Source organism: Stegostoma tigrinum, chromosome 11, assembly GCF_030684315.1.
Source record: "Stegostoma tigrinum isolate sSteTig4 chromosome 11, sSteTig4.hap1, whole genome shotgun sequence".
NCBI classification, from domain to species: domain Eukaryota; kingdom Metazoa; phylum Chordata; class Chondrichthyes; order Orectolobiformes; family Stegostomatidae; genus Stegostoma; species Stegostoma tigrinum.
Window position 1 is genome coordinate 15781702 of NC_081364.1, and position 25884 is coordinate 15807585.

At 40.6% G+C, this 25884-nt stretch overlaps 1 protein-coding gene across 1 annotated transcript; it reads right to left on the reverse strand.

Moving 5' to 3' along the window:
* Window positions 1–4820: 4820 nt before the first annotated feature.
* LOC125460484 (hyaluronidase-1-like) lies at window positions 4821–25575 on the reverse strand. Its single transcript, XM_048548020.2, has 8 exons — window positions 25533–25575; window positions 19252–19331; window positions 16491–16625; window positions 15569–15768; window positions 14047–14111; window positions 7838–8790; window positions 5463–5552; window positions 4821–5144 (listed from the first exon to the last, which is right to left on the reverse strand). Exons 1-8 carry the CDS (start codon window positions 25573–25575, stop codon window positions 4821–4823), a joined length of 1890 nt encoding a protein of 629 aa, XP_048403977.2.
* Window positions 25576–25884: the final 309 nt, after the last annotated feature.

Consider the following 25884-nt stretch of genomic DNA (forward strand, 5'->3'; position numbering starts at 1 on the left):
ACTTCTAAGTCTTTCAAATATATACCATGTATAAAAACCTTTGCATTGCAGCAAGGTTGCTGTAAGCTTCTTAAATAATATTATCAATTATGATTTGAAATAAACATAAGGCATTGTGCAATGAAGCCTCCAGCAACAGATGGCAATTGTGAGGAAGGGCACCAAGTAGGGAAGCTGGGTCAGTCGAATGGAGGATAAGGGAATCTTGGGGAATGAGGCCTCAAAGGGAGAAGGATCAGAAAAAGGGTGTCCTCAAGCAAATGTAAGCCACAGACTTGATCCCACATAAACACAGTGTCTTCATTGTTTGACATTAATTTCCCTTCATGTTTGTAATGACCTGGTATCAGCAGAATAAAGAATCTTTGCTTTGTGATTTTTGAGAAGTCCATGTATTTAAATCTCCTGTTAGATTTTGTTTCGAATAAATGGTTCAAAGAATCTTCTGTACTTCCTGTAACTAGTTCTGTGACTCCAACTTAATTTTCACAAAGCAAAAACAAAACAAACCACGAGTAGCTTTATCAAAACCAGTCTGAGACCGGTCTTAGAGGTTCAAAGTTTACCCCAAATGCTTACAATTCCAAATCAAGCAGCAGCAATCTCATCACTGTATAACTCTTGTTTGATGGACACCAGGCTTTAATGCCTCAAAAAATGATAAAAACCATCACAAGAACTTAAAAGTTTACTTTTTGGGAAATCTAATGCAGGAGGGAAATATGAACAAATGGAAGAACTCCTAGTTGCATCAACTTACAGAAGGATCTAGGTATACAGGTCCACAATTTCTTGAAAGTGACAATACAAATGGGTAAGGTGGTCAAGAAAGCATCGATGGGGGAATACAGTATAAATATTGGCAAGTCATTTTGCAGCTGTATAGAACTTTATTTAGGCCACACTTGGAATATTGTGTACAGTTCTGGTTGACACACTTCCAGAAGGATATGGAACCTTTGGAGATGGTACAGAAACAATTCACCAGGATGTAGTCTCATTTTGAGGGTATTAGCTAAGTGGAGAGATTGGACAAACTTGGTCTTTTTTCACTTGAATATTGAAGGATGAGGAGCGACCTGATGAAAGTTTACGAAATTGTGAAAGGCATGAATAGAAAGGGTAGCCAATCTTTTTCACAAAGTAGAAGTGTCAGTCAATAGGGGTCACATGCTTAACATAAAAGGGGTAAGATTAAGGGAGATATGGGAGGCATGATGGTTGCACAGAGCATTGTAGGTACCTGGAATGTGTTGCCAGTGGAGGTGGTGGAGAGAGATACAATAGTAACATTTAAGAGGCATCTTGACAGATATATGAATATGTGGAGAACAGACAGATGCAGAAACCAGAGAGACAAAAGGATTTTAGTTTAGAAAGGCATCATATGTCAGTGTTGGTAGGCCAAAGACCCTGTTCCTCTGTTATACTGTTCTATTTTCTTTGTACTCTGCAATAACGCTCTTTGCAATAAATACATTAAACACTAATACTCCCCCACCCCCTATCCCAACACTTTATTTCTGAAAACTCATGAGTCTCGTCCTGCTGGCAGGTTTGCCTTTATATATGCATTACATTTCCAACAGACATGCATAACTTTGATTATTCATGTAAAATTTTTATTCGCAAATACAGAAACATGATAGATTACAAATTCGTTGTCATAATTTTATAGGGAAACATGCTTCACTTAAGTTATACATTCCATCAAGTTTTCTTACACTGGTAATAATGATTTTCAATATTGTTGAATATATAAAGACCACAATCATTTAAGCTCTTTGGAATTTGGATTTCCTCTTGTAAGCTCTTGGGGTCTCCGTTCAATTGCTGCCACCACATTGATAATAGTCATGATTTTATTTAACACAAGCAAGAAGTGGGAGATGAGACTACTTAAGCAGCAGTCTCCAAAGCACAACTGTGAATTATATTATCCCTTTGGGTAGAATCTGTGGACTTTTGTGTTTGGAAGCTCTATTATATTGTCCACAATCATCCATCTGGGATCACTATTCAATGACTTAATTTCGAGTTGTCTACTTATTCACAAAACATTCCTGTCCAACCTTCATCATATATCTCCTGCATTTATAACCTCTCAGTAAATTCCATTTCCCTTGAGCATGGGAGAATGAAACAGCTTGTGATGAGAAGCGCTACACTTGTACATAACATCCAAGAGAGCATGACTGTCTAAAGTGCATTTGATAATAGTGTTATAAATGCCGTTTTCATGTTGTGATGCAACAAACAGCAATATTTTGCTTTTGGACAGCACACTCTGTAACTTTCCATATCTGGATTATTTTTAGCACCAGTGAGACCAGAAGCTCAGTTCCAGGGAATGCAGCTTTAATGCATCAAAGAATAGCATTCGCACAGGTGTAATTATAGTACATAGCCAATAAGTATTTTTTTTTACCAACTACACAGAAATTGCTTGAAAAACTCAGCAGGTCTGGCAACAGCTGTGGAGATAAAGCAAAGTTAATGCTTTGGTTTGAGTGACCCTTCCTCATAGCTAGGCTTGTTGAGCTTTTTCAGCAATTTCTATTTTGTTTCTGATTTACAGCATCTGCAATTCTTTTGGTTTTTATTGACTGTTTTTATATTACCTACAATCAAAAGTGATTTTTTCCCTCTGTTTTTGGTAAACTTTTGCTGGGTTTAAAACTTTCCGAATCCTCTGTCCTACGAATAATTTTTACTATATTGTATGTCTTCTAATTTGATACCATCCTTAACCTCCTTAAATCAAAGACCAAGCAAAAGCTACACAATCTATAGAAAAAATATACATCAGGTAATCGATTAAAAAATTATCTTTGAAGAGTAGTATAAGTTGCACAATAACTTGTACCAAATATTTCCACCTGGTGACTGTCATGATTAAATTTACACCTATGTATATGCGGAGATTTTTGGAGGATAAGGTAGGGGCCCAGACAAAGTTTCAATAAGGCTGCACTCTAAAGGATGCTTACTGAATTTTTGTGGCTATTGTAGCAAGAGCTATCTGTGTTGCCATGAATTTCTTTCAGGTATGGCATCAAGCACTTTGATATAGCTTGGAGTATGGAGTGATCAAAAGGTGTGACTTCCTCCACACTTACTGGACTTAGATTCATGCTCAAACACAGAGTGGAACACACCCTGTTGTTTCTGCTGTATGGTCCGCCAGCTAACACTGAACTATACACTCTGGCTCTGTAGAGAGGATTGAGATGAAATCAAATTTATTCGTTTAGAAATGGTGAAAGGTAGTTTACACCCTATCTGTTTAAGTCAAGATTTGCAAGAAACTCTTACATGTTAAAAGCCATAAGTACAAGTTTTTAATCATTGTTTTACAATGGGTACTAATATTGCCACTTACAGAGAATGATAATAAACTCTTTTTAAATAATTTCTTTTTATTAGCTCTTGCTGAGCCATGAGCTGTTTTCCCCAATCAATGGCTATTGAAAATATTAGAAATCCCTGAAGTAACATTGTTATATTAGATGTTATGCAGTAGTTATGAGCACGGTAGTATAGTGTTTATTCTACTGGCTTAGTAACTCAAAGGCCTGGTCTAACATTCCAGAGGTATGAGTTCAAATTCCACCACCACAGTTGGGAAATGTAAATTAGATTAATGAAATATCAGTTATAGTGAAAACTCTAGATAGTTGTAGAAACCAATCTGCTTCATTATTACACTTTAGGGAAAATAATCTACATTTCTTGCCTAGCCTGATCTATATGTGACTCCAGACATAGAGCAATGTGGTTGATACTGAACTCTGAAATGGCTTGACAATCCATTCTGTTGTATTCAATATTAGTGGCTCAACAGCATCTTCTCATAAGGAAAGGAGAGGTCGGAAATGAATCCTGGTCTTACCATCAATGCCCACATGCTGGGATTTAAAAGACATGCTTCACAATGCATTGTGTGTTTTTGGCATTTTAGTGAAACATTTAGCAACTTTTATACTGTACTGATAGACATGTTTAACTATTTTTCTTGTCTTTGCTGCCTCTCTTCTATGTGTCCCTATTAGTAATGTGGGTGGAAACTTGTACAAGAGGAAGAGGGTAATGAATATTGAAGTTCTTCCTCTCAAACCTTGACCCATGTGGTTACATGTTGTACAGTGGAATAATTGGAGCAGGTATCCATAATTCTGTTGCTTCTTCGCAAACTCTTTCTGTGCATTTGAGTGGGTTTAGATCTCAGTGCCCTTTTTTCAGGCACTAGGAGCTCATTGCTATCAGCTTAGCTGTCCAGTTATCAGCATGACCAATCCTCCCTGCTCTTAGAGTGGGTGCAACTGTGCCTCAGAGGCAATAAACTGAAAGTTACCAATTCTACAGTGTGTGGTTGGGCACAGTTTTGGAGCACACAGTTGGTAAGGATGGGACTATCTAAAAATTCTGCAACAGCTTTCTTAGTTAATGAATTTCAGTGGAAGAGTTATTATGAAAACTAAAATGTACACATTAGCTGATTTTGTTGACATGGATACTTTCTATCAAGCTACCATTTAGATTCTTTCCTTCTCCCTTGAGGTTGGCTGACCAATTCACTCTTTGGTCAATGCCCATAGATTAACATCAACACCACATTTCCTATTATTGTTTTATGGTTGCCCACTGGAAGGTGCACAGGCAAGGACATAATATACAGGTTTCACGAGTTGAGTTTGCTGACTGACACTGTTACTTTAGCTACATGTAAGAAGGATTTCCACTTAGCTGCAATATCTAAGGATTGTGAGTGTGAAATATAAAAATAAAAAGAAGGAAAGGAAGGATGGTGATATGTAGGTCTAAGACTTTGATTTTTTCTTACAATCAGGCTCCATCCTTCCCTTGTAGCAATGGCATTTGAACTGCTGTTTCATGCTTTTCACTGCTTCAGAATGGAATTCTCCTCGGGTTTTGAGTGCAGATTTGGTGGAAGTCACAGCGGGGATAATGTCAAAGCTTTTGGGATCAAGATGTAGGTAAACTTTGGATTCAGGGTTTTTCCGTACACATCGTCCATTATTATTGCACAGAATCCTGCTGCACAATATGGCAGCTGTGGTCGTGTTTATAATGTATATTCCAAGTTTCTTGTCAATGTAGTTCTTTAATGCCTCACAGCGACTCTAATAAAAAAGTACAAATATTTGCAAAGAGAGTTTAAGATTTGAGTCAAAACATTTTCAAGAAAACATAGTAAACTTTATAATGGATCAAGGTATGCAAATGACTTTGCATCAGGAATGAGCAGTTCCTAATTGATTGTCTTACGCAGATGTCAAATGTCAGGTTGATTCGATATAGCTGATAATATATGATAGTATAATCATCAAATATTATTTCCAGCACACAGCCACATTTTACATGTCCTCATTTGAATATGTTCTCATGTATTCCACACTGTAGGGATTCTATGATCTATTCTATTTGCATTAAATACTCACTTTGTTACGTGAAAGGTCATTATTCCCCCACAAAACCACTCCAGAGGCTCCCATAGCTGCACTCTCTCCAATGGTGTGTACCAAATCAATCTGGGAAAAATATGGAAAAAGCTGTTAATGACAGATTGGAAACAGTAGGTATCCTGGATTGGTTTCAACTTATTAGAATATCAAAATATTTCTTTTGTTATTTTATTGATGAATTTATGTTCTGTACCATACCAAAACTCCCTCAAAACAGATAAAGGAGATAGCCCAGATCCTAACTTTACCTTATTTGAAGACAAGGGTAAGGTGTGAAAGGAGGTCTCTGATCAAGGAGGTGCAGAGAATGTGAGCAACTGTAGGATCATTGGTGCAGACAAGGGATGAATGACCTGTTTCAATTTTCCAAATGTTGCTTTACAGCTCAACAAAGTTTCTTCTGAGATCACCATTAAAGGTATCTCCCAATGAGCATTTTTGAAAGGCAGGTGAATACTCTGAGCACATGGGTTTGAATCCAACCATGTTAGATGGTTATTTTTGAATTCAATAAATCTGGAATTTGAAAAAAAAAGTTAGTCTAACGGTGACCATGTAACCATTTATGATTTTTGCAAAACCCCATCTGGTTCACTAATGTCTTTTAAGGAAGGAAATCTAGTATCCGTTCTGGTCAATAAATGACTCCAAGCCCTCATAATATGATTGACTCATAAATGCCTTAAGAAATGATCAGGGGAACCAATCATTTCAAGGCCAAGTGGAACCAGGCACCAAATTCCAGCCTTGCCATAATGTACACATTCCTTGTAAGAACAAAAAACCATTGAGGCCAAAATGTGTGGAAGTTTGACTATTGCGTGCAGTAGGAAGCAATTCTTATTGACAGGCCTGTACGTGCGATGGAGATGCATACTGACAACTGTCTTGGGTGTTTCTTGACATTTCAGTCACTCTGCTCCTTGGTCTTTCTGAGCAAATAGATGTATAACACCAATGGTCAAGCAAAGACTGTGAGTGGAGTGGCGAACAAAAGGATACAAGTCCCAACATGGGAAGAGATTATCCAGCTCTCAAGAGTGGAGGGAGGGTGAGTCATTGCAGATAGTGAGGCTAGAAGGTGAAGTAATCATCCTGGTAGTGGAAAATGGGCATACAGTGGATATGAAAACTAAGACTGTTGAACATTGAAAGCCCTCTCCTGTTCCCAAAGTTATAAGAATTTTAGATCTATGAGACACTTGTTATTGTAGCAAATATAACTGTGTGAAAAAGACATGTGGTGATATGAGAACACGTTTGTCCATGGTTTCCATCTTTAGAACTAATGAGCAGTGGGTTGTCAATCTTCCCATTGTTCACACACATATCTTCATTGACTCAGCAGTGCTGTCCTCCCATTTCAATCTGCAGTTCCAGGTTCTGCACATACAGTGAATTTGAACAAATGGATTATGTAACCTTCCAAACTTGATCTGCCACCTTCCTCCTGTCATCTTCATCCAAGCCCCCATCAGCTTTGACCTAGCCAACATGTAGTTCATATGCCTGCTGATGACACTGCTCAGAACTTGGTCATGGCATGAGACTCTCAGGAGAACAGCAGAAGCACTTTACTATGCCATCAAAGTATCCATAATTAGGTTAGACTATCTACTGACTCACAGAAGTCCCAGGAGTAGTGGCTAACCAAAATGAAGAAGGATCTTCTAGTAAGTCACTGAACACATTGACAGACTTCATCAGGAACCTGCAGAGGTGAAGTCAAGGCATTGGATGGAGTGTGCAAACCTCCAAAAACCCATCTACCTGATCCTTCAAACACCAACTGCTGCATACGGCACAGTCTACAGATAACAGGTTATGCTTATCAGGTATCTCAGAAGGTGTTGAGCAGACATAGAAGAAAACCCAAGGCCTAGAAACAACTGCATAATAATAACACATAGCTAGCTGATCTATAGTACAAAAGTATTGAAGATAGACATTTGATTACCTTTATCGTCAGTGAGATGATATATCTCTGATAACAAATTGTGGAGCTGGACGAACACAGCAGGCCAAGCTGCATCTCAGGAGCACAAAAGCTGACATTTCAGGCCGAGAGGTCTCGGCCTGAAACGTCAGCTTTTGTGCTCCTGAGATGCTGCTTGCCCTGCTGTGTTCATCCAGCTCCACACTTTATTATCTTGGATTCTCCAGCATCTGCAGTTCCCATTGTCACAGATGATATATCTCTGTTTGGTCAAGAATGTGAAGAAAGCACAAACAGAAACAAAAACAGCTGAAATTGGGTCTAAAATTTGAGTCATGCAATCCATGGTACTAACATTGTAAATTATTTTGTTGAATGCTGTTTCCACTTATTTTTTGAACAATGTCTTGCTTACCTCACTCAGGAAGTCAAGTGTTTTTATATATGCATATCTGGAGTAAGCCAAAACAGGGAGAGCACCTCTGACTGGATCAAAGGCAGCAACACGGAGAGCCTCCTTAATCCGGTAGTGAACTAACTTTTGGACATAACTTGAGGATTTTAGCTTCGCAGGGATGTAGATACTGGGATATAGGCATCGTGATGCCTTCCAGAGCCATGCTAACTGGTTATTTCTAGGAACATCTTCTTCCTTGCAGTGACCTGAGTAATTGGGCTGTGCCTTCTTCTTAACATAATTATAGCAGTCTGGATATTTATAAAAGCCCCAGCAAGCCTGTGGTCTCAGAATCTGTCCGAGTTTTAGTGTTTTCATCATAAAATTCTTTGCAGCGCCTTCATATTCCTTTTTGGCAATTTGGAGAAGCTCACTTTCAGTTAAATGGGGGTATTTTCTTCTTGCTAATTCTTTAGAATTTTTCCTGTAGATATCCATTTTACCCCAGTTACGGACCCAAAGTGGTCGCCACTCTTCCCAATCTATTACTGCAAGACCATGGAAGTTTGGATCCATCAAATTGGTCATGTTCTCTCCTACTACCTGGAGGTGGTTGCACAAGCTGGCATTCTGGACAAGGCCACCATTCACTGGAGTGCCCTTAGTGGTATAGAATGGATAAAGCCCCAACTTGATTTTGTAAAATATGGTCATCTTCTTCCCCATAAAGATCTCATTTTCATTTGCAACAATATCAAAAGCATTCAACTTCAGATCAACATTAAATTTAGATTTGCAGCGTGCAGTTGGCGTGTTCCAAATCACAGTAAATGGCTTATTGTAGATCATTGGTGAGCCCGATATTGGCTTAACTCCTTTTGCCCAGGTGGGAAGATGGAAATGGAGATAAAATAAGGTGCATGTAAGTAGTGAAAGACCTGGTAACATGATTGTGCCTCTCTCTTCAGCAGCTAGTCAAGCTTTCTCAATTAGATTGTTCTGTAAGATTCAAACCAAAAAGATTAATTTGGAAACAAAAGAAATTCCATACCAAATAATTAACCACTTTAGATCCATTCTATGATAGTCAGATCTACAACAGTCTGAGGATTGATCCCTATTCTATGCCTCATTATCTCAGCTAGAATAGCATTCGTGGTGCTATACATGACCTAACCTAGGATTTTTAAAAAGTGCACGCACAGGATGTGGTCATCGCTGTTGCCTGACCCTAGTTGCCCTTGAGAAAGTGGTGGCAAGCAATCTTCTTAAACCACGGCACTCCATTTAATGTGAGTAGGCCAACAATCGTGTTCATGGGGGAATCCCAGGATTTTGACCTGATGACACTGAGGAATGGCGATATAGTTCCAGTATGGGTTCTGAGTGCTTTGGGGAGGCAATTGCTGTGGGTGGTGTACCCACGTATCTGGCCCTTCTGCATGGTAGTGGTTGTGGATTTGGATGGTGTTGTGGAAAAAACGTTGGTGAATTTCTGTAATGCACCTTGTATATAGTACTACTACTGATCCTGATTGATGTGGTGGAGGGACTGAATGTTTGCGGATGTGATGAAATCAAGTGGGCTGCTCCGGAGCTGCACTCATCCAGGCAAGTGGGGGGAATCTATCAGACTCCTGACTTGCGACTTGCAGATAATGGACAGGCTTTGGGGAGTTGGGAGGTGAGTCATTTGCTGCAAGATTCTTAGCCTATACCTGCTTTTTTACCCAGAGTACTTAATGACGAGGCATGTTTAGTTTTTAAATGGTGATAACCCCCAGAATGTTGATAGTGGAGGAATTCAGTGACGATGATGGCATTGAATGTCAAGGAGTAAGGCTTTCTTATTGGAGATAGCCATTGTTTGGCACTTATATGGTGTGAAAGTTACTTGTCAATTGTCAGTCCAAGCTGGTTATTGTCAAGTCTTGCTGCACTTAGACATGGGCTGTTTCAATATCTGACGAGTTGTAAATGCTGCTGAACACCATGCAGTCATCAGCAAGCATCATCACTTCTGATCTTATGACGGATGGAAGATCATTGATGAAACAGCTGAAGCTGTTTGGGCCTAGGACACTATCCTGAGGGAACTCCTGCAGAGCTTGAGATGACTGATCTCCAGCAACCGCAACCTTCTTCCTTCCAAGTGTGACTCCAACCACTAGAGAGCTTTCCTTTGATTCCATTAACTCCAGCTTTGCTAGAGGTCCGTGATCCCACATTTCACCTAATGCGACCTCGCCTTTGGAATTTAGATCTTTGTCCATATTTGGACCAGGATGTAATGAGGTCAGGTGCAACCCAAACTGGGCATCATTGAGCAGGTTACTGCAAAGCAAACACTGCTTGGTACCACTGTTGATGACACCTTCTGCTAGTCACTTTACTGATGATTGAGTGCGCACTGCTGGGGCAGTAATTGATTGGGTTGGATTTCTTCCGCCTTTTGTGTGCAGGGCACACCTGTGCAATTTTCCAAATAGTTGTTAGATGCTAGTGTTGTAGCTGTACTAGAACTGAATTGTCAGCCCTGTGATTGAAGTAAATATCCTCCCCATAGTAGGTTTGGTGGTTGATCAACATTTAAACAGGTGTGGACCCAGCTACCTTCTGGCCCCACCTTGATTACCATTGGCTAGAAGGCTTAGAAACAATGAAATTAGGAGCAGGAGCAGACCCTTCAGTCCTTCAGTCTTGCTTTGCCATTCAATATGATCATGGTTGGTCTTCTATCCAAATGCCATATTCCTACTTTCTCTCCATCTAACGTGATGCCTTTGATATCTAAAAATTCAGCAATCTCTTTCTTGAATGTACATTAGTGATCTGGACCCCACAGCCTTCCGTTCTAGCAAATTCTACATGTTGGCCATCCTCTGAGTGAAGCAATCTTTCCTTACCTCTGTCCTAAATGGCCTACCCATATTCTGAGGCTGTGACCCCCAGCTCTAGATTTCTCCTCCTTGCATCTAGTTGTCTGCCCTATTTTAATTTTATACATTTCAATCAGATCCGCTCTCATCCTTCTAAAGCTAGTGAAGGTAGGCCTAGCAAACCAATCACTCTTCATAGGACACTTCTATCATCTATCAGCCCAGGTAACTGGTAATAGCCTAACAAACTTCTGACAGGCTCCTTCTAATGGGATGTATATCCTTTATTTAGGTAGGGAGACCAAAAGTACCACACAATACTCCACTGCAATAAGATATTTTGACTTCTGAACTCAAATCCTCTTACAATGAAGGCCAACTATTTTTCTTCCTAATGTTTGCTGCACCCCACTTACTTTCATTGACTTGTGTGCAAGAACTCCAGGTTCCCTTGCACATCCACATTTCCCAATATATTACCATTCAAATATTAGTCCACCTTTCTGTCTTCACACCAAAGTGTATAACTTCACATTTATCCACATTATAGTATGGGCAATTGCCTCATCCTACCACTAATTGAGACCCGGAGGTTGAAAAATGAATGCCTGCTTGAGGGCCTTATCCACAACCACTCGTTCACTCAGTGATGGGTCAGGAACTCACCACATGGGAAACCCATAAAGCAAACCCTGTTGTGGCTTAAAGTGGAGGCCTCTCATTCAAAAAACACTTAGTCCCTGATCGAGCGACTGCATCGATTGTTAGATGTTCAAAATATTATACAGCAATTGCACCAAAAACACTACAGCTCATGTCACACAGCAATATTATTTACTCCATCTATTTATTTAATAGAGGATAGATCATTTTGTTTCCCTGAATGAGGATACACATTTGACAGGAATGTCACTTTCAGGGCTGGAAATCAGCTGTTTTCTGTTGTTAGTAGTGACAGAGTAACATTAATTTGCATTATTTATCCTTCCGACACTGGACCTTAGTAAGTCCTGTATAAATAAAATGAACAGCTTTGTTAGGACTGATGGAGCTCAATTTCGGAAGTCAAATAACTCACAATATGATGTATAACTGATGGTGATGTGAATAACACATTCTCCCTTCCATCAATAAGTTTTGCTGAGATATGTTTTCCTGGCAGCTGGTCTCTTTAAAAGGTCATAAAGACACCATAACAAAGCAACAATGATTTTCTGCCCTTTCTCTTTGAATGCTTTGTTTGATTTTTTGCTGAGAACAAGATATTGATGGCACTCAGCTTACTTCCACACAGTGAAAGCATTTTTCTGCATCAACTCATTCAGAATCTTCTACAATTTTAAAAACTTCTTTAAATTTACCTCTCAGCTTTCATCTTCCAATGAGAAAGAAACTTATTCTACACATGTTTTCCTGTTTGGTATAATATTGTGTTTCTGTAATCTTTGTTATCTTGTTTTTTTTTAATGTTCTCATTCCCAAAACAATTGCTTTATAATGTGGTGACCAGAACTGTACATAGTTCAGTGCAGGTGTGCACTAAAGAATGTTCGATACATATTAATATAACAATTACTTTTCAATTCAATCCCTCTGGAAGTAAACTTTGGTGTTTGACTTTCATGTTTATGAAATTATTTTAGTGCCTTGTGCAGTTGTATGCCCATATCCCTTTTTGCTCCTCTACCCCATTTAGATTCTTATTTTCCAAATAATATTTGACATTCGTATCTGTGTAGGACCACACACCCCTCCTTCTGCCACTCTCTGTATTTACTCTTTACACCTGCTTTCAGTCTTGAAACCAGGTAGTTATTAATTCTAGACTTCTCCCCATTTAAAATTTCATTCCCTTTACCACTGATGCACAGTGAGAGCTGGGTGAACTGTACACTACATGCTTTGTAGAACCCATCAAATCTCCTTCGATGCAACTTTCAAACCTACAGTCTGACCATTGGGAAGGACATGGACAACTAAGCACAATGTAGACATGTCCTTGCAAGTCACATACCATCTTAACACATTCTCCCTTCCATCAATAAGTTGAAGGCTCATTCAGAAGGTCAGGAGGAATGGGATACAGGGGAACTTAGCTGCTTGGATACAGAATTGGCTGGCCAACAGAAGACAGCGAGTGGTAGTAGAAGGAAAATATTCTGCCTGGAAGTCAGTGGTGAGTGGGGTTCCACAGGGCTCTGTCCTTGGGCCTCTACTGTTTGTAATTTTTATTAATGACTTGGACGAGGGAATTGAAGGATGGGTCAGCAAGTTTGCAGACGACACAAAGGTCGGAGGTGTCGTTGACAGTGTAGAGGGCTGTTGTAGGCTGCAGCGGGACATTGACAGGATGCAGAGATGGGCTGAGAGGTGGCAGATGGAGTTCAACCTGGATAAATGCGAGGTGATGCATTTTGGAAGGTCGAATTTGAAAGCTGAGTACAGGATTAAGGATAGGATTCTTGGCAGCGTGGAGGAACAGAGGGATCTTGGTGTGCAGATACATAGATCCCTTAAAATGGCCACCCAAGTGGACAGGGTTGTTAAGAAAGCATATGGTGTTTTGGCTTTCATTAACAGGGGGATTGAGTTTAAGAGTCGTGAGATCTTGTTGCAGCTCTATAAAACTTTGGTTAGACCGCACTTGGAATACTGCGTCCAGTTCTGGTCGCCCTATTATAGGAAAGATGTGGATGCTTTGGAGAGGGTTCAGAGGAGGTTTACCAGGATGCTGCCTGGACTGGAGGGCTTATCTTATGAAGAGAGGTTGACTGAGCTCGGTCTCTTTTCATTGGAGAAAAGGAGGAGGAGAGGGGACCTAATTGAGGTATACAAGATAATGAGAGGCATAGATAGAGTCGATAGCCAGAGACTATTTCCCAGGGCAGAAATGGCTAGCACGAGGGGTCATAGTTTTAAGCTGGTTGGTGGAAAGTATAGAGGGGATGTCAGAGGCAGGTTCTTTACGCAGAGAGTTGTGAGAGCATGGAATGCGTTGCCAGCAGCAGTTGTGGAAGCAAGGTCATTGGGGTCATTTAAGAGACTGCTGGACATGCATATGGTCACAGAAATTTGAGGGTGCATCCATGAGGATCAATGGTCGGCACAACATTGTGGGCTGAAGGGCCTGTTCTGTGCTGTACTGTTCTATGTTCTATGTTCTATGTTAACAAAATTGCCATTCTCTCATTACTGGTGGATCAAAATCTTGGAACTCACTTCCCAACTTCCTAAACCTCTCGTCCTATACCCCTACTGTGGGTATACTTACACACATGGACTGCAGTGATTCAAGAATGTTGCTCAACACCACCTTCTCAAGGGCAATTAGATTTGCACAATAAATACTGGCCTTCCCAGTGAGGCTTGTTTCATGGAACAGCGAAGAAAACTTGTCCCCAGACTCAGCACGCCTTAATTGTAAACATATTGAACAGTTCTGGGCGCCCTATTATAGGAAAGATGTGGATGCTTTGGAGAGGGTTCAGAGGAGGTTTACCAGGATGCTGCCTGGACTGGAGGGTTTATCTTATGAAGAGAGGTTGACTGAGCTCGGTCTCTTTTCATTGGAGAAAAGGAGGAGGAGAGGGGACCTAATTGAGGTATACAAGATAATGAGAGGCATAGATAGAGTTGATAGCCAGAGACTATTTCCCAGGGCAGAAATGGCTAGCACGAGGGGTCATAGTTTTAAGCTGGTTGGAGGAAAGTATAGAGGGGATGTCAGAGGCAGGTTCTTTACGCAGAGAGTTGTGGGAGCATGGAATGCGTTGCCAGCAGCAGTTGTGGAAGCAAGGTCATTGGGGTCATTTAAGAGACTGCTGGACATGTATATGGTCACAGAAATTTGAGGGTGCATACATGAGGATCAATGGTCAGCACAACATTGTGGGCTGAAGGGCCTGTTCTGTGCTGTACTGTTCTATGTTCTATGTTCTATGTTCTAAAACTTTATTGAAGGTTTTCTGGACGTCAGCTTCCAAGCCATCAACCATCAATAAGGATAAGGGCAGTCGATGCATAGGAACACTGAATACTTGCCCTCCAAACCACGAAACATTCTGACTTGGAGCAATAATCACTGCTCTTTCATTGTTGCTGGATCAAAATCCCTAATGGCTCACCAATTAGGGATGGAAAAAAATGCTGACATTCTCACCAAAGCCCAAGTCCCAGGAAAGAACAAAACACATTGGTTAATTTTCTGACCCACATCTGTAAGTATCACTTTTCTGCAGCCCGTTAGTACACTTTCTTTCATGGTACCCTGAGGAAAAACAAGTGCTGATTCTTTTTACAGATGAGCCAAATGACGTTTTTTTCATTTACTGTTAATAAGTAATCTGATTGTATTAAGAACCCAAAAATAACTGATTCAATAAATCTAATGTTTTACACAGACCTAACAAAATGTCATTAAATTTTGTAAAAAGACTGAGCTTTGAAAGTGTTTCACATGCAGCTAACATGCACCTACTTACTCATTGCTGCCAATTTTGGTGCTTCTGTGCTTCCCTGGTAGAAAGACTGGAAGAAGGATCAAGTTTACATTTATATATTGTCTCATATCATCCCTAGGATGTCCCAAGGCACTTTGTAGCCAATGTCTGTTTTATTTTGGGAAACCTGTTGATCCTTGCAGGACAGTTGACGTCAGAGTGGCTTTGTTGTTCTACACCATTGAACACCAATAGGTTCACACTTACATTTTGATATAATTGCTTTCACGAGCTGATGGATCTCCTCCTTTATGTTGAATCTTTAAACCCACTTCTTGACAAAACCTTTAGTCATTTGCCTTTATAGTTCTTTCTTTACCACTATGTAGATTAATTTGTCTGTTCTGTGATGTTGCCTTGTGATGTTTTACCATATGAAGAGAAGAAGAGTATTGATAGCATTTGTAATCAACAGCTGTGCAATGCGGTAGAGATGATGAAAATCACTTAAAAAGTAAAAATACTGATGCATAAAAGGCAGGCTAAGTAAACTGAGGCTCATGAAATAGTCTTGGGTGTCAAGTTGATTAAAAGTTGTTAAGGACAGAAAATAGAAATTCGTGATGAACAGCTGTTTAACAAACAGAAAATGGTAGACAGAGCCATTCTTCATGGTTTAGTAGTAGGACTATTATTCAGATCTATAAAATATTTATACAAAATATCTATACATATGGTGACAGCCTCCAATCTCTTTTAAGGTGGTCAGATGGTTTGCATTGATAGTGCCTAATTCTTCAGTAAGTACCAACTGGTGTGGCTCAAGTCAGGGCAGTTTTTGCTGTATTTGTTGCAGAGGAAGACTGTGGGCCGAGAAGCTGCATGGCTCAATGGCCTCTCTTTCCTCTGTGTTCCCTTCTCACGCAGCTGGGCTTTTAATGTTTTCTTGCCTTTTCCAAAGCCCTTCTGAACAGTCAGCCACCGAAGCCATAACCATCAGTGACTGCCAAGGTCCATCTATTGCTACAAAGTCTTTAAAACTGCCTATAAGTCCATATTACCTCTTCCCATTCCTTCCCCCAAAATGCAACACCTCAAACTTCCCTTTGATAAATTTCATGTAACAGAAGTGTGAGATGTTGCAGATCGGGAGAAGGGATGGAAAGAAACAATATGGACTTCGTAACAGTTTTAAAGGTTGCATAGAAACAGAGGGACCTTGGGATACGTATCCACAAGTCATTAAAAGAGGAAGGACATATTGAGTGGTTAGCAAAAACAATTGGGGTGTCAGGCTTAATAAATAAAAGCAGGAAGTTAGAATGAAACTTAACAAGGCTTTGCTTTGGTTACCTGAGAATTGTGTCCAGTTATGATCAGTACATCAGGAAAGATCTGATGGGTTTTTGTCAGAGGAGATTTACCAGAATGCTTCCAGTGATGAGGAAATTTAGCTACAAGATGATGTTCGAGAAGCTGATGATTTTTCTATAGCACAAAAGGAATTGAAGGGGAATTTGATGGAAGTGTTTTAGATTATGAAAGTTTACAGCAGGCAACGCAAAGCTGTTACCCTTAACTGATAGTACATGTATAAAGGGGTAGAGAGTCAAAGTTTAAAGCTGAAGTGGAGACCATCATCAATTTTGATAGGAAATTGGGCACTTTGGGAAAATTAATGCGAGACCAGGAGAATAGGGAGGAATGGGACTGTTTGAATTGTTCTACAGAGTGTCAGTATGAACCCAATGGGCTGAATGGCTTCTTCCTGTGCTGCAATGACGTTATAACAGTATGAATTTTAACATATATATTATATGTATATATATATATATGGTAGGCGTGACTGTGATAGAGCCATAATGTCAGACGGCATGGAAACAGACTGTTCAGTCCAAATAAAAAATGAAAGAACTGTGGGTGCTGTAAATCAGGATCAAAAACAAAGTTACTGGAAAAGATCAGCAGGTCTGGCAGCATCTGTGAAGGAAAAAACAGTTAACGTTTTGGGTCCGGTGACTTAGGTAGTCCTGAGGAAGGGTCACCGGACCTGAAATGTTAACTCTGTTTTTATCTTCACAGATGCTGCCAGGCCTGCTGATCTTTTTCAGCAATGTTGTTTCTGTTCAGTCTAACTCCTCCATGCTTATCAGGTTTCTCAAACTTAAACTAGCCCAACTTACCAGTGTTTAGCCCATTTCCCTCTAAACCTTTATTATTCATGTACCTATTCAAATGTCTTTCAAATGTTGTAATTGTGCCTGCATCTGTCACTTCCTCTGGCAGTTCATTCCACATACAAACTGCCCTCTGTGTAAAAATGTTGCTCTCCAGGTTCCTTTTAAATCTATTCCCCCTTATATTGAATCTATGCCCTCTAGTTTTGAACTCCCCTACCCTGGGGAGAAGTCATTTGCCATTCACCTTATTTATGCACCTCATGATTTTATAAATCTCTATAAAGTCATCCCGCAACCTGCTACGCTCCAGGAAACAAGTCCCATCCTATCCAACCTCTCCTTATAACTGAAACTTTCTAGTCCCAGTAACATCATTGTTAATCTTTTCTGTATATTTTCTAATTTAGTAATGTAAGCATATGGACGTACATGGAATAGTGTAGGTTAGATGGACGTGAGATCGGTATGACAGGTCGGCACAACATCGAGGGCCGAAGGGCCTGTACTGTGCTGTAATGTTCTATGTTCTATGTTCTATATCTGCCATAGCAGGGTGACCAGAACTGTACACAGTACTCCAAAAGTGGCTCACAGTGTCCTGTGCAGCTGCAATATGATGTCCCTAATTCTATCCTCAGTGCTCTGACCAATGCAGGCAAACATGCCAAATGCCTTCTTCACCATTTTGCCTACCTGTGATGCCACTTTCATGGATCTATGTACCTGCATCTCTATGTCTCTTTATTCAACAGCACTTCCCAGGCTCTACCATCAATTGTCCAAGCCCTGTCCTGGTTTTTCTTATCAAAATACAACACCTCACATTTATCTAAGTTAAACTCCATCTGCCATTCCTCAGCCCATTGGCCCAGCTAATCAAGATCCCATTATACACTTAGATAACTTTTCTCACTGTCCAATATATCACCAACTATGGTGTTAACTTACTAATCATGCTTCCCATATTCTCATCCAAATTTTTAATATAAATGACAAACGTCAGTGGACCCATCACTGATCCCTGCAGAACACGTCTGGTCACGGACCTCAACTCCACCATCAGCCTCTGTCTTCTACCGTCAAGCCAATTTTGTATCCAATTGGCTAGCTCTACTTGGAACCCATGTGATCTAAACTTAGTAACCAGTTTACCATGCGGGACCTTGTCAAAGGCTTTGCTAAATTTCAATTTCAAACAAAGTCTACTGCTCTGTCCTCATCTGTCTTTTGGTCATGTCCTCAAAGAACTCAATCAAGTTTGCGAGATACAATTTCCCAAGCATGAAGCCATGCTAACAATCCCTAATCAGTCCTTGTCTTTCCAAATGCATACAAATTCTGTATCTCAGAATCCTCTCCAACAACTTACCCAACATTTACTTTAGACTCACTGGTCAATAGTTTCTTGGCACTTCTTTGCCTCCTTTCTTAAATAAAGGAACAACATTAGCTGCCCTCTAGTCTTCCGGAACCTCACCTATAGCTGCAGATGATATAAATATCTCTGCTAAGAGCTCCATAATTTCTTCCCTAGTGTGCCACAATGTCCGAGGATACACATAATTAAGCCCTGGAGATTTATCCACTTTTATGCATTTTAAGATCTCCAGCACCTTCTCTGCTGTAATGTGGACCATTTTCAAGACATCACTATTCATTTCCCCAAGCTTTCGTTTCTTCTTCCACTGCAAATACTGATACAAAATATTCATTTAGTATCTCACCCATCCTGTGGTTCTGCACGTATCTTTCAAGGGCTCTATTCTGTCCCTAATTGCTCTTTTCCCCTTCATATACTTGTAGAATCTCTTTGGATTCTCTTTAATCTTATCTACCAAAGCGATCTCATATCCCCATCTGCCCTCCTGATTTCCTTCTCAAGAATAGTCCTACTCCTCAAGGGATTCACTTGACTCCAGCTGTCTGTACCTGACATATGCCTCCTTCTTTTTCTTGGTCACACCTTCAATTTCTTTAGCCATCCAGTGTTTTCTACTCCTAGCAGCCTGGATACCTGGAAATTAATGTAACCGAGATAGTTCACCTAATTCAATATATAAACTGGTTACAGATTGAGGTTCTTTTAAATTCATTCATGAAATGTGGGTGTCACTGGTTAGGCCAACAATTATTGTCCATTCCTGGTTGTTCTTGAGAAAGTGGTACTAAACTGCCTTATTGAACTGTTGCAGTCTATTTGGTGAGGTGTTTGAAGAGATGTGACCCAGAGTCTGATTTACAGGATTATGTTGACCTATGTAAGTATTTCCTGAACTTTTAGATTAAAAGCACTTTTTAAAGGAAAAGGCACTTGATACAATAGCAGCAAAATTGCACTTGCTAGAGGCAGGGAATTTGGATGGAGTCATAGAGTCAGGACGACTTTCAAAGAGACCACGTGGCCCAGGTTGTAAGAGGGATAGGACTTCTGAATTTGTTAAACGCAGTGAAAGAAAATTTGACCTTTCTGAAGAGCAGCAGCCTACTGTTCCCTTTCTCTTTTTTTGTATTTCCTCTAAGCAAACTGTGTGAGCTGAACTCCCACAAAAATCAACTCTGTAACATGGGAGGACTTCCTGCAGAAGATTCTTTTGGAATCAACTGAAGCAAAGGAATTGGGCCAAATGTAACTGTCTCAGGAAGACAGCCCAGTGCCAGGAGATTGTGTAAAATGTCAGAGATCAAAAATGTTAAAGAGCAGAATTCTCCCTAGCTTGCGAGCAATTTTCTTTCTCAATTTTGCCAGCATCACACAAATGAAATGGTACTTGAAGCGTAAACACACGGCCTGGAAGATAATTTCTACAAGCATAGTAGAGTGCGTTGAACTTTATTGTACTTAATTTTCTTTAAAAGATCTGTTTATAGTGCATGTAAAACTAAAACATAATTTAAAGACTCAGTCTCAATCGGTATTATTACAAATTACAGTATTACAAAACAAACAGTTACTCAGAGATAAGATTAATTTTGTTCTCCAAATAGCCAATGGATGTTTGAACAGCAAGTGCCAGTCGCAATGGAAAGATTACTGGATTAAATCATTACAAAGAGAAATGATTTTTTGTACATGTGGCTATTTTTTATTTAAACAATGCACCCTAGTGATATTGAAAGGATTACATGACTTGAAAATTAAATGGATCTTCCATTAGATGGATTGTATTTGATTTCAAGTTTAATTTCTAAGGGTGCTCAGCATCAAGTTCTGAGCCAAAAATTTGCACATTTCAACAATTACATAACTGATGAAATTTAGTTGGCTCCATCAAATATTTTGGCTGTTTGCTCTTGCTGACCCATTGATATCCTCAAACCTCTGCTGAAACCAGACCTGTGTGTTAAATCCCTCAGAGTTTCTGTTGACATTGTCTCCAACTTTGAGTTTAATCAGCTGAATTAGTGCAGAGGCTCAAAGGTTTTCAAAGCAGAAGTAAGAATATGTTACATCCAAAAACACTTATGGGTCTGCTTTCTGTGGTCTTTTACATTAGGTCAAGATTCACTTTACCTGAATCGGGTCCATAATCTGTGCATGGTCCTTGGTCACAACTACAATTGCACATCAAACCTGCAATCTAACTGGGACATTTATGGTAGGGGAAAGGAATTGATAACATGCAAGCAGCAGAAAGTGACTATTGTTATGACCAGCCCCTAGACAAGATTCCCAACTGGTTCAATTCCGATGGGATATGCAAGTCATTAATCTCCTAGGCTAGAAGGAAAGAACTGGAGGGAAGAACTGTGTTCGCTTCTTTATTGGTTCCCTCTTGGTTGGTCACAATAAGGTTAATTTTTTAAAACTGTAGGGTTGAAAATCTTTCTCCCAGATTGTATTTTGTGTTTTAAAAAAAGCCAGTTTACCTAGGCTTTCTTGAGTTAAAAATGAGTTAATTTATTAATTATTAATTGTGAGAAGCTGTCTACCACCCTGCCCTCATTAATGCCCCTAGTCACTTCATCAAAGGACTCAAACAAATTTGTGAGCATGATCTTCCATGCATAAAGCCATGCTGACTGCTTCTAATCTTAAACTCTATCTTGCTAAATGCATGTATATCTTATCCCTCAAAATCTTCTCAAGTAATTTACCTACCACAGATGTTAAGCTTACCAGTCTATGATTCCCAGGTTTTTCTTTGCAGCTTTTCTTGAATAAGGGCACAATATTTGCTACCCTCCGGTCTTCCGATACCTCACTCATGGCTTATGATGATGCGAGTATGTCAGCCAGGGCCCTGCAATTTCTTCTGTAGCTTTTTGTGAGTTCATTGATATATCTGACCAGGACCTGGAGATTTATCTGCCTTTACACTTTCTAATACTTCCAACACCTCCTCTAATGTGATATGGACTGTCCCTACGATATTAGTGGTGATAGTCTTCATGTCTTTCTCCAAGGTAAACACAGAGGAGAAATATTCATTGAGGACCTTGCCCATCTCTTGCAGTTCCACAAGTACATGTCCACTTTGATCCTATTCTCTCCTTGGAGATTGTTTTTCCTTTAATATACTTAAAGAGCCTCTTTGGATTCACCCTAATCTTCCCAGCCAAAGCTATCTTGTGCCCCCTTTTTGCTCACCTGATTTCCTTCTTCAGCAAACTCCTGTATCCCCTGTATACTACCAGGGATTCCCTTGATCCCAGCTGCCTGTTCCTGAGCCACACCTCCTTCTTTTTTCTGGTCAAAGCCTCAACATCTCTTGTCATCCAGGATTGCCCACTCTTGCCAAACATGCCCTTCACCCTCACAAGAACCTTAAGACCTTGAACACTAGCTTTCACAGTTTTAAAGGCCTCCCAGTTGCCAGAGGTCCCCTTGCCTGCAAACAAACTACACCAATCCACCCCTGCAAGTTCCTGTCTAATTCCATCAAAATTCACCTTGCCCCAATTTATATATTGCTGTAGGTGTTGACAAGGACAATGTCCAAAGTGAAATGGCAGCCATTTCATTGATGAATTCCCATTATTGATTAAATCAGAAGTAGAAGAGGTTGATAATTATTATAGTTCCATTCTAAACTGCTGAGATTGCTGCCTGAAATAAGGCCTGGTTTGGATTAGTAAGAGACAAGTAACATTAGTACACACGAGTGCCAGGCAGCAACCATCTCAAACAAGGGACAGTTAACCAACACCCCTTAATATTCCACAGCATGACCATACCTGATCCAGGCTCTTGTGGCAAAGTGATAGTGTCCCCACTGCTGGACTGGTGGAGACCTGGGTTCTAGTCCCACCCGTTCCAGAGATGTGTAATGACATTTTTGAATAGAATGATTTTAAATAAAATATTACCATAGCAGAAGCCCCTGCCATCATCATGCTGAAGGTAACCTTTGGTCAGAAGCTTCATTAGTCACCTCACTTTTCCAAAAAAGGAAGTATTAACACAGGTGGTATCAGTTTTTGGACTACATTAAGTTGCTGTCAAGAATTTATCAGGCATGGTGAATAGGAAGTTTTGTTTTGTGTAGTATTTTCAATCACAATAAACAAATCAACTGTTATAGAATGACACTTATGACATGCTCCAATTAACAGACTAGTCCAGAGTTTGGTATGACTTACATGGGAAGATCAAGAATAGACAGAACGTTACGATATTAACAACAGAATGTGAAAATAACTGAAGCATTTGATACAGATTCCTGTCCTAGGGCCTGTCTGCTATCCTGGCTCAGGCCTCCCTCTAGTAACCTGACAGCTAACTTCTCTGCTATACAGCAGTACCAACTGTGGTGCATACTGCTGAAAGTTTCAGAGATATAAAGGAAACTGGATTATTTATTTACCTCTGTATACCAGCCAAGATTTGAAACAACTCCCAGGAAACTAATGGTCATTATTTTTGAGTTCTTTGAAACTGGAGGACATAGATTTAAGGTGAGAGGGAAAAAAGTTAAAAGGGACCTAAAGGACAACTTTTTCATGCAGAGAGTTATGTGTGTGTATAATAAGCTGCCAGAGGAAGTGGTGAAGGCTGGTACAATTCCAACATTTAAAAGGCATCTTGATGGGTATATGAATAGAAAGAGTTCAGAGGGATACGAGCCAAATGCTGGTAAATGGGACTAGATGTATCTAGGATATCTGGTCTGCATGGATGAGTTGGACTAAAGGGTCTGTTTCCATGCTGTACATCTCTAAGATTCTGTGATAGTTCAGTTAGTAATTCATCAGCCATATATTCAGCTGAGACTTAGAGACCAGGAAAGTCACAGGCGAAAGACCTGATTTATGCAGGGTTAGGTCTGTTTCGGGGTGTTTTCGTTCAGTTAAGTGTAGAATAGGCCAATAAAATCAGTCAGGTTGCCCACTGCTGGTCATCAGTAATGTTTACTGGAATATGTGCTGACATTAGAGATGTAACACATTAGGCTTCATTAACAGAGTCAGTCAGATTCTTTTGATGGCAATCCTGTTGCTGGTAATGTCTTGATTCTCACATTAAGAATGAGATGAGATCCTACCTATGATTGCACATTTGGTTTCCTGATCGCCATTGTTCAGGACTAGAAGATTGTCAAAGGCTCAAAATATAGAAATTTTAAAGACCTCTTCAAATTCCATGAACATCTCAGGAGGATTAGCCAAAAAATAGAAGATAAAGGAAAATCAATATAAATAGTCTCAATAGTCTCATCAACAAGCCAGACAATGAAAAAACTTGAACTGGAAGTAAGAGTGGGTCCCTGGCAGATTCAGCTCACTGCTTGCTCTGAAAAATCTTCAACTTAGCATTTTATTAACCTGCAGCTCAGGGCGTGATGCACACAACTCTTGTTCAAGGACACTGGCACCCTTCATTAAGTTAACCCCTCATGGCCATCACGGCACGTCTCCGATACAATGGCAGGGCACTCTGAAAGCATGGATATGCATGGCAGGGCATACTGGCATCTAGAATTCGAAGGCTGCAGAAGGAACAATATGCGCCGCTGGACCGGGACCCAGCTCAGATTGGACAGGCTATATCTGAGGGCCTGCTTCCTTGCTTTCTTTGCACTTGCTCACCTATAGGAAACAGCTCACTTCATACCTACCCAATTGTTCATACAATTTATGCCTTGCAGTGCCAAATAGCACAGGCACACAACCAGGCAGTTTGCCTTGCTGGTCAGCAATAGTTTGTCAGGGCGTGTATATCATGATGCACAACCACAGTCAAAAAACCAGGCACTTCTCGTCCAGGACTATCTGGTTAGGTCATTTGAGGGATATGGTTAGTCCACTATCTGTGTCCACAATTAGGAACATCTTGGCTTCCAGGGGGGGTAATTGAATGGGCACACCTGGTATGATCACCTCATATGTTGGTGTCAAGTGGAAAAGGTAGAGAGTGCAAGCTCATGCTTGGGAGGGGACCTGGGGAAGAGTGAAGTATGGGGCTTACAGGAAGGTCTTCCAGGAAGGAAATGTAGGCCTTTGATTCAGGTCACTGAAACGTTCAGGAGAAGGCAGGAAATCACTGGCCGAGGAGCTTGAAATCAAAAGTGCAAAATAAAGAAGAAAATAACGGTTTCCACACTTGGATTGAGCAGAGTAAGTGACTCCACCTCTGAGGAAGGGTGTTGCAGAACCCAACAATGTTAGGGCTTCTAAAGGGAAAGAACATTGTGCACAGATCAATGTACTGTACATGGCATGGACCTAACGTGTTCCTATTCCCTGGCCACCTTCATGTGTTGCCCCTGTATGCGTGACACAGTCTCCCTGCCTCAGATGTTGCTGAATAGCTCATTGACAGCTCGACGTTTGAATAAAGTGTCCATGAATGAAGAGATATTGTATGAGGAGGGCCAGGGTTCATCATGACCCAATGCCATGTATGCACATAACTCCTCTTGCTTCCAGATGAAGCAGCAGGCTCTCAGCACAGACCTCCATCCATGGAATTTTGTCTATGGCCATGCAGTGATGCCCAATGCTGTCACCAAGCCATTCAAATTTACACAGGGAGACTAACAACCAGATGTAAGATTAAAGCAGTGACAAGGCGCAAAATGAATTACAATCTAGTGTTACCAGTACCACCAAAGTGCCCTCCCCTCACTTCCACAACACATCGTAGTGAACTCCCTGGTCCAGCAGATGGGTTGGAGGGAACCTGCTTGGCAGTGGAGACACTGGCCCTGGAAATTTGATTAAACCACTGACACTCGTGTTAGCCACATAACTGTCCATGGAGGCAGATGATACTCACTTGACTCACGGCACTGCTGCAGCTTCTGGGCAATAAGAACCATTGAGTCTCATAACATTATTAGCCATTGCTGTTCCTCCCTGTTTGCCAACACCACAGGATTCTCCCCAGTCTAGTCTTTGCCAGTCCTCTGAGTGCCAGCGACTTTGACATTTCTTCCTTGGCCAAAAGCAGAGAGCTGTCGCTGTGAGATGCTCACTAGATTGAGGTCCCACACTTTCTGAGCCTCACATTTCCACTGTGGTGTAAAGAACTGGATTGGTAGGAGTTGCATGGGGCAACATTGCCAATGCTACTCAGTGGCTTCGGTGCCCTCGCTCTCAGATGTTGAGGGAGTAGGGTCATGGGCAGC

Bases quoted from the DNA above. Each gene is read 5' to 3' on its own strand.
- LOC125460484 (XM_048548020.2), bottom strand. From the start codon at position 25,575: ATGGTTCTTATTGCCCAGAAGCTGCAGCAGTGCCGTGAGTCAA. The intron at 16,626-19,251 runs GTCAGGTACAGA...TTTGTGCTATAG, and splicing joins AGAAAAAGAAGGAGGCATAT to AAAAATCATCAGCTTCTCGA. The intron at 14,112-15,568 runs GTAAAACATCAC...TTTACAATTAAG, and splicing joins ACTCTTCTTCTCTTCATATG to GCGTGCTGAGTCTGGGGACA.